The 14,703-nt window shown below is 51.1% G+C and overlaps 1 protein-coding gene and 1 pseudogene across 1 annotated transcript; one reads left to right on the top strand and one right to left on the bottom strand.

The window, feature by feature from the left end:
• Positions 1-9,558: 9,558 nt before the first annotated feature.
• On the top strand, positions 9,559-11,234 carry LOC112889290 (annotated as a pseudogene).
• Positions 11,235-11,386: 152 nt separating this feature from the next.
• On the bottom strand, positions 11,387-12,276 carry LOC112889291 (histone H3.2). Its single transcript, XM_025955847.1, has one exon. It carries the CDS (start codon positions 12,227-12,229, stop codon positions 11,819-11,821), a length of 411 nt encoding a protein of 136 aa, XP_025811632.1. The 5' UTR covers positions 12,230-12,276; the 3' UTR covers positions 11,387-11,818.
• Between the last annotated feature and the right edge of the window lie 2,427 nt (positions 12,277-14,703).

Here is a 14,703-nt window from a genome sequence, read left to right as displayed (position 1 = left end):
TTGTTTATGTTGAGCAACCTCCCGGGTTTGAAGATTCGAGGAATCCTAATCATGTTTATAGGTTGCACAAGGCACTCTATGGGCTCAAACAAGCTCCAAGGGCTTGGTATGAGAGGCTTCGTGACTTCCTAATCATGCAAGGGTTCAAGATCGGGAGGGTGGACACCACCTTGTTCACAAAAGACGTCAACGGGGATCTTTTCATTTGTCAAATTTATGTTGACGATATTATCTTTGGCTCAACTAATGATTTACTAAGCCATGAGTTTGCTACCATGATGTCTAGGGAATTCGAGATGTCCATGATTGGCGAATTGACCTTCTTCCTTGATTTTCAAGTCAAACAAATGAAGGAAGGGACATTCATTTATCAAGAAAAATATACTAAAGATATCTTGAAGAAGTTCAAGATGGATGAATGTAAGCCAATCAAGACACCCATGGCAACCAATGGGCATCTCGACTTGGATGTGGACGGTAAACCGGTTGACCAATCCCTCTATCGCTCTATGATAGGATCTTTGCTTTACCTTACCGCATCTAGGCCCGATATAATGTTTAGTGTGTGCTTGTGTGCCCGTTTTCAAGCTAACCCTAAGGAATCACATCTTTCTGCTGTGAATAGGATCCTTCGGTATCTCAAGCACACTCCTAGCATAGGCTTGTGGTACCCCAAAGGCGCCAGTTTAGATCTCTTGGGATACTCGGATTCGGATTTTGCCGGAAGCCGTGTGGATCGCAAGAGTACCTCCGGGGGTTGCCACTTGCTTGGGCGTTCTCTAGTTTCTTGGTCGAGTAAGAAGCAAAATTCCGTGGCTTTGTCCACCGCGGAAGCGGAATATATAGCTGCCGGTGCATGTTGTGCCCAAATTCTATATATGAAGCAAACCCTTTTGGACTTTGGTGTGAAACTAGGAAGAATTCCACTCCTTTGTGACAATGAAAGTGCCGTAAAAATTGCCAAGAATCCGGTTCAACACTCTCGCACAAAGCACATTGATATTCGCCATCACTTCTTGCGTGATCACGAAGCCAAGGGGGACATTTCCCTTCAAGGTGTGAGATCCGAGGAGCAATTGGCGGATATTTTCACAAAACCTTTAGACGAGAGTACCTTTGTTAGGCTAAGAAATGAGCTAAATGTGTTAGATGCGGCAAACGTCATGTAAGTTGCCATGTCATATAGAAAAATGCATACATATAGGACACTTGTCTAACCATGGCAAGATAGTGATGAGCAAGGGTTTAGCTAGAGGTGGTGGTCCACTTGTTTTCCTCTAGGCTTGTAGAAAGGCTCATCATGATGAAGCTTTCCATGGGATCAAATTTGACAAGTAGATCTTGAATTCTCGTTATGCATTTCTTGTCATATAGTTGTGCATCTCATGTTTAACTTTCTTTCGCATGTGTTTGTAATTTGCATTATCATTGCATGCGTAAAGGTCACAAAGGAGATCACTTGGTGAAAATGAGACTTGTTTTACGTGCAAGATCTTAATTCATGAGAAGTGAAAAGAGTAAAGTGTTAGGTGCGTTATTGCCTAGTGAGCAAGGTCATTGTGAGTTTGAAGCTTTCCTCCTTCAATATTCCTATGACATGGCTCATACATTTTAAATTGACACTTTGTCTCTCTTGCGACTTACCCTTGATTTTGAAAAGAAAAACTATTTAAGTTATTAAGCTATCCTATTTTGAGGGGTAAAGTCGCCTATGCAAGTCCATTAACTTGAGTTTGGTTGAATCTTATAAGTTCATTGGACTTAGCATAGAAAAGTGAGCTGAGAGAGGGTTTTTTGGGTTCACCGGTTAAACCGACGTTCAATGGATCTATACCCATCGGTTTAACCGGCGTTACTAAGTGACAGCCACAGCTCAGTCATTTCAGGCGTTCAACCGGCGTATACAAAGTTTGCAGCATCGGATCAACCGATGAACAGAACACAATTCTGACCTGAAAATCAACTGTTATTTGCATCGTTCAACCGACGCGTTCACTTTTCAGATCATCGGTTCAACCGGCGTACAGATATGGTTTTAACAGGGTTTCTGGTAAACTACACCGACGCAATCAACCGGTGCTCAAAACCTAAGCGTCGGATCAACCGGCGATAAGAAAAATTGCGGGGTCCACATGTCATATGTCTTTCTTGCTCCCGCACCGCCGCCCACGACCTCAGTCCCCTCGCCTTCTGTCACCCGCACGCCTTCGTTCTCGCCGCCCTTACGCCACCACTCGCCGCCGCCGTCCGCCGCCGTCGCAGTCCACCGCCGCTCTCGGTTCGCACCACCACCGCCGTCGTCCTCGCCTTGCGCCGCCCGCATTGCGCCGCCGCCACACCGCCGCCCTCGCGCCGCCGCCGCTTGCACCCGCGCCGCTGCCTGCAGCCCGCGTGCGCCCACGCCGCCGCTGTCCGCCCGTGCCCGTGCCTTCACGCGCGCCCCCGCGCCGCCACTTCCGCGTCATCGCCGCTCGCGCTATCCCAGCCGTGCCCGCACGTCATCGCGCCCGCACCTGCATTTCCTGATTCACGCCTCACACCTCCACCGTGCCGCAGCCCACGTGCCTTGCACCGCATTCACTCTTTCACGCCGCGCTTCCATTCGCTTGCCCTAGTTTGTTGCGTCGCGTCGTGTGATCGAGATGGGTCGTGACAAGAGGAAGGGGAAGGAGATAGTGGTTGAGGAGCCCGCGCGCAAGCGGACTCGCGCAGCGAGAGAGGCCGAGAGGGCCGAGATGGTGGCTAAGGCCGCCGAGGAGCAGGCGTCCGGACGTGCTCGTCCGTTCGCGATCAGAGATCCGGCAGCCAGGGGCAGAGGCAGAGGCAGAGGGATGGGCCGAGTCAGAGGTGCCAGGGCCACCAGAGCCGCAGCAGCAGCAGCAGAGTCAGCGCAGTCAGCTTCAGCGGCAGAGTCCGAGTCAGAGTCAGCGACAGACCAGTCCGAGCAGTCTCAGGGGCAGGCCACACAGCAGTCACCAGCTCTACGACGTTCTGGCCGCACCCGGCAGACGTCCCCAGAGGAGACTTCACCTGCGACCGAGCGTCGCACCGGACCTAGGACGCGAGGAGGCCACCAGCCACAGGAGCCTCGCAGGTCCACAGCAGCAGCAGCAGCAGCTCGACGAGCCGAGGCCCTAGCGGCCGAGCGCGCAGTGTTCCGCATGGACACTGTCGTGCGTCTGGAGCCAGGCGTACTGCTCCAGAACTTGACCAAGGCCAATGCGGCGAAGGTCAAGAGGCTCAGGTGGAGTGTACAGGAGGAGGAGTGGTTTCCTGTGACACGAGACAGCAGGGTCGATCGCAGATTCTGGACACTTCTACAGGCCAGTTTCTACGAGACCTACCAGAGGCGGGGCCACAGGATATTTCCGCACAGAGTACTTGACTGGGTTTCACTGAGGACAGCAGCAGGGGGAGCAGATGTCCGCGAGCACTTTGAGCACTTCAGAGGTCTGCCCAGGTTGCTCTCGATTGAGAGGAACAGATACATTGAGGACTGGGTCAGAGTTTTCTATGCCACTGCTTGGATAGCCCCAGAGCGCAGAGCTGTTCACTTCATGTTTGGGGGGCAGGTATTTGGATTGTCCAGAGCGACACTTGCTGGGATACTTGGAGTTGACCTTGTTGACGTCTCTCTGCACGAGATGGTCTACGGTGATGCCGATCCACCACGCAGGGCTATGATTGGCGGGATTGCACCTTCTCACGAGGCGATCTCTCAGTGCTTCCGTCAGCCATTCCCTGCTTCCTACGCCAGAGTCCCCAGCTTGCTGACCCCTGAGGCCTACGCAGTTCACATGGCACTCCGGAGGACTTTGCTCCCGAGGAGTGGCTACCCAGAGGGGTTCACAGGTCTGCAGCAGCTGCTTCTACTGCACATCCTCACTCACGAGCCGTTCGATATTGTTGATTTCATACTGGCAGAGATTGAGGATGTCATCACTGATGGGATGGGAGTCGTGCGTCAGTTCCCATATGCTCACTGGATCAGTTTCATTTGCTCCATGATAGTGCCAGCTGAGTCACCAGTCAGTGCCGTATACAGACAGGACGAGGTTCCCTGGTTCCCCGTCTACAGACCGACAGCACCTTCGGACCGGAGGAGAGGCAGGCAGGCTGATAGAGCTGCCATGGCACGTTTGTCACCGGAGGTACAGGCCCGAGTGGCCCAGGAGGACGAGGCACTGCTTGCTGCTGAGGCACAGCTTCCCGGAGGAGATGATGAGATTCACTGGTCAGACCTAGAGTCAGACTCCTCCGAGGATGAGGAGTACTTCCCTGCACCAGCCCCAGCTAGTCATGATCATGAGGCAGGAGGTTCAGGAGAGCCAGCTCCAGTGACAGCTGCTACTGCTACAGTTTCTGAGTCTCAGGTGTCTCAGCCGTCTGAGCTCACCGCACTACTACAGCAGCTGGTCACACAGCAGAGGGAGGATCGCCGTGCTCAGGAGGAGGCCAGGAGAGCCCATGAGGCCCAGCTTGCACAGATCCAGAGGGAGGCCGCCCGAGAGCGAGCTGCGACTGAGGAGCGTTTCGTCGGCCTTATTGATAGAGTCTCTCAGAGGACGGACGCTCAGTTCCAGCAGATGCAGCAGGGCATGATGGCGATGTTCGGGATGATTTCACAGTTATATTCTCACACCGGACTCGCCCCTCAGCAGCCAGGACAGTCAGGCCTTCAGGGCACCGGAGCACCTCCACTTGCAGTCACACCAGCTCCGGCCACTACTGCTCCAGCTTCTTCCGCGACTCCGGAGATCATGTTCTCACTGTCAGCACTTCTCGGGTCTGCGAGTCGTCCTATCTTCTCTCCTCTGCCTGCGACCTCACTTTTCCAGGAGTCACCCACAGCGGTGCAGTCAGTTGGCCTCCCCGCAGTACCACAGTCATTACCTTCAGGGGGAGGCGGAGAGGTGTCCTTAGCCCAGCAGTCTTCACAGCCGGCAGCTTCAGCACTCACCACTTCAGATGTTGATACATCTTCTGCTGAGCCAGCTACTACGTCCACGGACCCTCTCCCAGGCAGTGCTAGCACCAGGGCCTCGACGACAGCCTCGACTACAGCTACACCTCCGGTCAGCTCAGCACCAGCAGGCCCTTCAGACCAGCAGCTACCGGCAGTCACTGAGGATCCTCCGTCTGACGACGACGACGACGACGATGACCCGGATCGCTTCCTCGCCGTCCCGCGGCACCCCGATCAGTAGCCTTTTTGTGCTTTGATGCCAAAGGGGGAGAGGGAGTCAGGGGGAGGGTAGCTTTAGAGAGAGCTCGATCTGACTTTTGATGTTTCTTATTGTATTATATTTGATGTTAGTTCATGGATATGTACATTTGTCATTTGAGCATGCTGAGCTTTTGAGACATATCTATGGATTTCGTTTGGTTCCTTTCTTTTCGAGTTTGCTTGTGTTTATTCGTGCCTTATCTTTCTCGCTCTCTCGATATCTATGTTTATGTTGTCATCAATCACCAAAAAGGGGGAGATTGTAAGCATCTAGGCCCTTAAGGTATGTTTCGGTGATTAATGACAACCATTATTGTGACTAATGAGTTTGTGCAGCTTTATAAATCATTATTGCTCATTTGGTTATATGTCAAAAGAGGCCCCTAACTTTCATTATTCAAAAAGGCGATCTCGGCATTCAACTCTATAACATGTCAAGACTAAGGATCTTTCTAGTCCTAAGTGTCATAAGGTTGAGAAGGACACTTAGGTTAGTATAGGTTTTATAGTTTTGTAGTGATCGCACTATTAAGAGGGGTTTAGGCTTAGTAACTTGAGCATGGACATGGTCATTTGAAAATGGATGCACACAATGGTCACTCAGGTTTCTAGAAGCTCAAATAAGTGGTTCTCAACTTATATCTCAAAAATATTTGGATTTCATTCAAGACTCAAGTCAGAAAAGACAAAACCAGAAAAATCCTTATCACCGGATTAACCGACGCCTCAAGTTTTCTATACGTCGGTTAAACGAGGTCAGCTGGTCTGGACAAGTCAATACACCGGTTAAACCGACGTTATTTGAAATTGGACGTCGGTGCAGTTGTCCAGAGACTCGGTTTTCAGTTGATCATTGGACAAATAGACTCACCGGTTAAACCGACGCTATTTGAAATTTGACGTCGGTGCAGTTGTCCAGTGACTTGGTATTTCTGTTGATCAATGGATGATTACACTCACCGGTTAAACCGATGCAACGACGGTTAATCTTCCCAAACAGTAACGGCTAGTTTTTCAAAAGGGGAGTTTTACATTCACCGGTTAAACCGACGATGACTATTGGAGGGACGTCGGATTAACCGGCGCTACGCAGTTTTTCTGGCAGCTTTTTCTCCAACGGCTCTATTCGTGTGAGCTGCCTATATATACCCCTCCAATGGGTCATTCTACTACTCTTGACACTAGACAACATCCAAACACACATACTATAGTCAAGAGCCACCTTGAGCTTCAACATTTCATACACTTGTTCATTCAATCATTCAAGAAGCAAGATTAAGGACTTGAGTAGAGAGAAGCTTGTGTGCATCCATTCTTGGTGATTGGGTTCTTGCTCAAGTGAAGGCCTTAGCTTATTACTCTTGGTGATTGGCATCACCTAGGCGATCTTGGTGATCGAGGTGATTCTCGCGGAGCTTGCCAAAGATTGTGGAAGCCCGGAGATAAGATTTGTACGTGGCTTGATCTCCACCACACCGGGATGGTGAACGGAGACTCTTAGTGAGCGCCCTCGTCTTGGTGACTTGGGAGGTGACAATACTCTTTGAGAGTGTCACAACGTGGATTAGGGGTGTGTGCCAACACATCGATACCACGGGAAAAATCCGGTTGTCCCTTGTCCACTTTACCTTTTCAAGCATTATCTTTCATGCAATTCGTTCATGTGCTTGATTTAGGGATCACTAGTTAGCTCTACCTTGCTAGGCTTTATCTCTTTTCATCTTATCTAGCTTGTGTAGGTTGTTTAGTTATCCGGTTGGTGAATTGGTGCCTTTCTAGTTTTGCATAGGTTAAGGTTGCTTTATCTTGTTTTAGAAATTGAAAAAGGCCCAATTCACCCCCCCCCCTCTTGGTCCATCGATCCTTTCACCCGCGCGCCGCTCCGTTCTTGCGCGGGAACGGGAGATCCTTCTACGACAAGCCACATGCTTCGCGGGAGACGAGAAGCCCCAAAGTTTTGGTTCGGTCCCTGTGTGCGGGAGGGCTAAAACGAAAAAACGGCTCGCACCTTTGGATGGGAGTTGGACGGCGGGATAGCAATGTGCGCATTTGAGCACTTTCTGCTCGTGCCCAGCGGATACAATGCCCTATGTCGGAGCCAGCAAGACCCGTTGGGCTTAGGCTTGGGGGCTCGTCTCGTCTCGTCCCGTCCCATTTCAGAATGCCAGAACGGAGACACTCGCAGAATTCCTTCTGATTCAAAGAGGAAGAGAGAAAGGCGTAGCAGTAGGGCGATTATTTCATCAAATCCCAGCCTCCGAGTCCAAAGACGGATGGGTATACAAAGGGAAATCATTTTTCTATCCCTGTCTGAAGCCATCCAAGCAAAAAAAACGAGCATCGAAGTTAATGCGCATCGGCAGGTAGCAAGAAATTGGTGGAATAAATAAGAGTTTTAGTTTTAAATTAATCCGAAGATAAATCATGACCATGACGAAAATTGCGTACAGAAAACGAACATATATAAATATGCTGATCAAGTGATTTAAGATAAAATATTGCAGCAGCAAGATTAACCCTAATCAGATCATACTAGGTATGAAAGACATAATTAGGGATAGAAAACCATACGTCTCTAGACTGACCGGAATAACCGTGTAAAGAAGACGACGGCGATGATCAGCACCTCCGTGCGCTTGACGACGTCGAGTCACGCCCCACTGATAAGGAGGAAGACGAGCCGTGGTGATGAGGATGTAAAGGACGGTGATGTGGAAGCGTTCGAGCAGTCGCGCAGAGCGCTTTTCAAAAACCTTATTCGCCCTCTCCCAGTGCAAGATCGCTGAGGACGAGGTTCCGAGATCTGCTCTCCCGATCGCCAGTGCACGCCGACGAACGGGATGAAGTAGCGTACGCGGCGGCGCAGCAGGCACGTCGAGGCGTGTTGTGCGTCTTCTGTTGTATTCTATTTCTAGCCGGCACCCGTGCGTATTTATAGGAAGAAACCGCTAGGATTTTTAGCGTCCCAAAAAACAAATAGGTTACGAGTTCCAAAAATTTCGCGCGTGAAATCCGTAACAGATTCAAAGTGGCAAAATAAATCTGCAAAAAGATGTTGCGTTCCCGTAAGGATTGGACCGGATTTTGGTGAACCATTCACACGCACGTCGCATGCACGTGCCCTTCGCCCGAGCCCGGCAAGGCGAGCGAGCGCGCACGTATTCTTTCTTCTTCCTCTCACCCACACCTGCAAAGCATGAAGAGCATCCAACTATTTAAGTTGGATTTTCTCCACCTCCACTAGCATGGTGGGACTAACTTATTGCCATACACTTTTGCACTAATGAACCTTTGAGATTTTATTGAAATTATTTGAATTTTATTGAAAATTATTGAGATTTACATCCAATTATTTGAATTTACATAGTGGATATTTACACTATTGGATCCAAATATTCCAACAGAAACCGAGTCCAAAGGAGCAGGGATTGACTTGGTTCCGTCGTGCATTCCTACCTGTTCTGAATAGCACGCATGGTGTCAGCAACGGTGTTAGAAGGACCAGGTCACCATGAGTCAACGCGATCGGACCATCAGCCCTGCCCGGTACGGCGTGCTCTTAGCTTCTACTCCAACACGACGGCCGGCGTTCCTGACGTCGTCGGCGATCATCATCCTGCTGATGAACCGGTCGTTCGTTCTACGCCTCCGAGGCCAGGGTGGTGGCGCTGGAGGTCGTCGTCGTGCTCGACAAGGTGGGGATCATGGCCGCCTGCTGGGCGGGGAGTGCTGGGCTATTAGGCCGCCAGCCCGCCAGCATCAGTAGACTGGGCCGTGTAGCGGAAACAGCTAATTTCTTTTTTGTCGGCCCTGCCCACCAAAACCATTGTTTCTCTACACTTCACGAGCTGGGCCAATAATAGCCCAGCTATGACAGTGTTGGGCTTCTATACAGCCCAAATCAGCATACCAGCAGAATGACTCGCAAACTCCTCCACTCAAACAGGAAAGAAGAGCAAGTAGCCCCTGGAATAGACAGGCTAATGTACCCAAAAAAAAACACCTTTCAAAAAGAAAAGGAAAAAGAAAAAGAAAAATAAAAATAAGAATAGGCTACTGGTTTCCCAGAGTCCAATCCCTGAACGGGAACACGTGTTCTTACAGAATCCATTCATCATCCTCGAACCCGTCGAGCGGGGAAGTCGCCGCACCAAAGTCAGCAGTCCATAAAGGTGATAACAGCCAGAGATGCAACACCCTACAGTGATCGAAATCGCAAGCTAGAAGTTTTCCCCCGTTCCTATCCGTTTCCAACCTTTCCAATAAATCGCGACAAAGACTTGGGTCCGATGGTCCTCACTCCTCACTGCTCAGCAGTCAGAATGATTGGTTCCATGGAGACGCCCGTCGGCCCGTGCTATATAAATCCGACCCAAACACTAGCACGATCAGTGCCGGATCACTGCAGGGCTCGACGGCTCCAGCTGATCACCAGGGAAGCCAGAGAGATCGCGCGCGCCCGCCGGTGCATCCGGTTCCACCGACCGCGGCCATGTCCTCGGAGGATGCCATGGGCGGCCGTGCCGGCAGCGCGCCTCCGTCGTCGGCCGCGACGGCCAGCGAAGTCGAGGGTGTCGCCCAGGAAGCGCCGCCCCCCGCCGCCAGGCCCGTGCGCGTCCTCGTCTCTCCCGTCGCCGCGGACGGCTCCTCCGCGGCTGGCACGGTACTGCCGCCGGCGTACAGCGGCGTGCTGTACCTGCAGCAGCGTAACGACGAGTGGCCGCCGATGCGGGGGCAGCAGCAGGGCGAGGACGGCGACGACCCCAAGAAGATGCGGGCGAAGTGGTTCAACGACATGCGCGGCTGGCTCATGGTGGTCGCCGTGCAAGTCGCCTCGGTCACCTCGACGGCTTCGACGGCAAGTTATCAGCCGGCACGTCCGTGCTCGAGTCCCCGTTTCCCAAGACCAAGAGGTAGACGGTGAAAAATAATGCATTATATTATTCGAATGAATCTTCTTTTTAATTAGGAAGATTATTAGCTAGGAAGAAGAATTTTAGGTGGTGTTGTTTGGATTCCAGATGCTTAGAATAAATTCTGTCACATCAAATATTTCGATACCAATTAGAAAGACTAAACATAAACTAATTATAAAACTAACTACATAAGCCTAGAGTTTATTCGCGAGACGAATCTATTAAACCTACTTATTTCATAATTAGCATATATTTATTGTAGCACATGGGCTAATCATGGACTTAGATTCATCTAAAGAAATCCAGAGGTTATGGAATTTGTTTTATCATTAATTTATATTCAATACTTATAATTAGCAACCAAACATCCTACGATGCGACAGGGATTATAACAAAACTAGTTTTCCGCGAGATATGTAATGATAGATTGCTGCAGGTACTACATGTTCTTCTACTTCAACTCGACGGCGTTCGTGACGTCGCTGGCGATCATCATCCTGCTGATGAACAGGTCGTTTTACGCCTCCGAGGCACGGGTGGTGGCGCTGGAGATCGTCGTCGTGCTCGACATGGTGGGGCTCATGGGCGCCTACTGGGCGGGCAGCACGCGCAAGGACCATACGACCAAGTACACCCTCGTGCTCACCGCCTTCGTGCTCTTCGCCCTCTACGTCGTCTACATGGTGCAGCTCCTGCCCAAGCTATGGCGCCTGGCCGCCGCCGTCGTGCCGCGCCGCGCGCCCGCCGACGCCGCCGTGCGCGGGCGCGACGACGCGGCCGCGGACGGGGCCCTGCCCGTGCCTAGTAGCAAGATTGACGAGGCGAGGTCGTCGCAGCGGCCGCAGGGCGACGTCGGCCGGTCCGTCCCGACGCCGCGCCACCGCGGGAGCCGGTCGGCACGAGCGGCAGGAACGGAGCCGGCACGGATGCTGTCTCCCTAATTGGACTCGCACTCTTTTGCTTCCGCTTCGTGTTTCTTTCTAAAAAAAACTTGTACAAAGTCCTAAAAAACTCTTTTTTCTAGGTTAAGTCCTAAAAACTCTGGTGTGGCGGTTTTGGAGCTGACACCGTTTCGTGTTTCGTTCTTAAAATAGATTGCACAAAGCCGATTGCATGACTGGCTGTCAACAACATCACGATTAGTCTAGTGGGCCGGTTTGAAAAAAATGCCCATCTTGCCAGCCCAATACATTTCATCTTTGCAGTGCTTACCCGAAGGACAGGACAGATGGAAATTCCGGTGGGGGCTGAAAAACTGCTGCTAACTAGGCTTTTGTCATCACTACAGTGGGCCGAGCTACGAAATCGCCCAACCTTGACGGCCCAGCACGTCACTGCTGCAGCAGGGCCGTCTTCGAGAATCGAGATCGAGAGACGAACACCACGTTGGTAGCACCATGGTTTTCTTCTTCATCAGGGAACAGACCACAACGCTCAACACAGGCAGGAGATTTCACATGCTCCGATCACACACCGAAGAAATCGTTCCGCTGGTAAAGCCCAATCAGCAGAACGAAGATGCGCGAGAGAGAATTCAGCACGACACCTAGGAGATCTCCATTGGTAAAAACCAGAGGCTGAAATCATCTGACAGGCACTGCAAGTTACAGCATTCCTTCCGCAGTTCCACCACTACGAGCTACTACTAGCATCCAGGCCGCCACCGGCGACGAGCCTAGGCGCGCTCCCCGCGGATGCGGCGCGCGAGCTGGATGTCCTTGGGCATGATGGTGACGCGCTTGGCGTGGATGGCGCAGAGGTTGGTGTCCTCGAAGAGCCCGACGAGGTACGCCTCCGCGGCCTCCTGCAGCGCGGCGACCGCCGAGGACTGGAACCGGAGGTCGGTCTTGAAGTCCTGCGCGATCTCGCGGACCAGGCGCTGGAAGGGGAGCTTGCGGATGAGCAGCTCCGTGCTCTTCTGGTACTTGCGGATCTCGCGGAGCGCAACGGTGCCCGGGCGGAAGCGGTGCGGCTTCTTCACGCCGCCGGTCGCCGGGGCCGACTTGCGCGCCGCCTTCGTCGCCAGCTGCTTCCGCGGGGCCTTGCCGCCGGTGGACTTGCGCGCCGTCTGCTTCGTGCGGGCCATCTCGTCGCGGGGGGATTGAGGTCGGGCGGGAGGGGGGGAATGGGGAATCTGGACTCTGGAGAGGCTGCGCGGTGGTTTGAACTGGAGACGGTGGGGAATTGGGGGCGAGACCAGGAAGGTATAAATAGGAGGCGGGTGGATTTGGTGCTCGCGGCGCGGAAAATTTTTGTTTGGAATTTGGCCGTGCGCGTGGGCAGCCGTCGGATTGCGTTCGAACGGAGGGCGCCGATTCGATTTTGGAGGCGTCACGCGGATCGCGATCCGTGGGCGGTGGGTGGTAGCCATTGGCACGCCACCAGTTGGCAGATCCTTTGCGTGGGACTGAGGTTCCTCCTTTGCAAGTCGCGGCTTTGCTACACTCTCGCTAAGCAGCTATTGCAACTGCAAAAGCAAAACAGCTGCACTCCAACTTTTGACACTATGGACGTCCATGACTGTATTGCATTTCTTACATTCAACATTTCAACTTACCTTCGTTTGCGCACGTTATTACTCGTAAGCATAGGGTACAGATAGTTTACGAGAAATCCAAGCACAAGAGGCACATAAAGTGAGAAAGAAGAGAACGGCAACATCATTGTACTAGTTAAACTAGAAGAAACTCAAGAGGAACAAAAAGCACCATGCGTCAAATTGTGATGCCACCACCAAGCAACACAGTTTGTCGAGTCTGCCGCGAACTAAGGAGACTTCGTATCACAGAGCATGACGTCATGAATAGGTGATCCAATAGAGGGGATTATGGAGGGTCTGCCGCTAACCACTCTTGCCGCTGCGCCATCCGCCCACCAGATGTCCGGCCCTGACCGGCCGGCGGCACTCCCGCGCCGCCTTGCCTCCGCTGGCGCCGAACCGCCACCACCGCCGCTGACCTCCTCCTCTAGGGCCGGTGGTCATTGGAGCCCTAGAACCCCGAACCCTAAGCTCCGCCGCCTCAACCACCACTCCGGGCGCCGGCAAGGTTGCCGGCGGCCCCTCCCCCACCTCCCACCCCTCGTCGGCGGCCACTCCACCCCCTCCCCTAGCTCTCGTCGGCGGCCGCTCCCCTTTCCCCTGGCTCGAGGAAGAAGGTGAATAGGGCCTTCGGCCCTTCTGCAATAGCATCGCGCGCAATAACGTGCACGATGAATAGATTCACCGGATTATGGTCCTAAAGGTGAAGGAAAGCACTCCAATCAAGGCACGCTGTACACGACAACTATCATACGTAGCAACACCATGTGAAGTGTATCCAAGCTCCATTTGACGCTCCTCGGGGGAGGACACGATGAAAAAGGGAAGAGTCATACCAAAGGAAAATGAGGACATCCAAAAGAGAAGGTTATGGTCTAACAACCCTGTGATAAAATGAGATGATACGGTTAAAGAAGAACGGCGAAACTTTGTAGGCTTATAGCGGGCAGGGTTAATTTATGTTCAACTATAAGTTGTTCTTAATAGTTTGAACATATGAATTCAAAAAAGGACAATGTCCCATTAGCGCATCGAGCCATCATCGAGTTGTAGCCTATGCCATGCCTACCCTCAATGCTCAAGCAGCTGCATTGGCAACATCTGTTGTACCTAATGACATGTTTTGGCTACCTTCGCTGTAATCTACCTTGTCTTACAAAAAGATCTTGTAAAATTGGATTTTCTCAATATTCAAACTTCATCGGTGATACTTTAGATTCAAGTTAAAACTTAGTTACTTCACTGAATTACTACATATTCGAGAAGTGATCATTTCCATGTGTGAAGCCAAACCTCATAATTTCCATACAATTGAAAGATCCAAACTATAATTACTATAAGTGGGCCAGAAAACCAATTTACTTGCCAAGCATGAGGCCAAATATTTATAAATTTGGGTCAATATTAGAAAATGAAACTGAATTTAGACCAATATTTATAAATCAAGTGAAACCAAGCGTAACTCAGCATGACGCTTGCATTGACAACTTCTTTTTGTGCTAGATGAATCCATGAGCAGGCAAGAGACAATCTAGTGAACTGATGACACCAATCAACTGCAATGCATGCTAACAAATTCATCAATCACAAGATCGCTGCTCAATCTCCTTGAGGCGTTCTACAATAGTAGGACGTGTTGTACTGGGTATGTAATATAATATTCCATGAAAGCAGCATTTCGAAATCGAATTGCATCTCTACATATGGTAACTTAAATTGAGCTTGCGATTCAAAGAGCTAAGTCCACATGCCTCGGTACATTATCAAATTACCTATAATTTAAAATTATTTATTTTCCTTAAAAGATCTATTTTTTCAGTTGCTCTCGTGTTTAGCTGGAGATATGTGCCGGCAGTAGGATAGAACCCGGGGCGAGAAAAAATTTGCTTTGCCAGCCCATAATCCCACACTAGAGTACACATGATAGGTTGTCTTTATGGTCCCAACTGTCTTAGCGATGAATGAGCAAATGATCAACGAATCAAACCACATTACCCTACAAACTTTCCGTATGGAGCCAA

Source organism: Panicum hallii, chromosome 4 (genome assembly GCF_002211085.1).
Source record: "Panicum hallii strain FIL2 chromosome 4, PHallii_v3.1, whole genome shotgun sequence".
Taxonomy (NCBI): domain Eukaryota; kingdom Viridiplantae; phylum Streptophyta; class Magnoliopsida; order Poales; family Poaceae; genus Panicum; species Panicum hallii.
The sequence above is the reverse complement of the archived record's forward strand: the minus strand, read 5'-3'. Positions and strand labels throughout refer to the sequence as shown.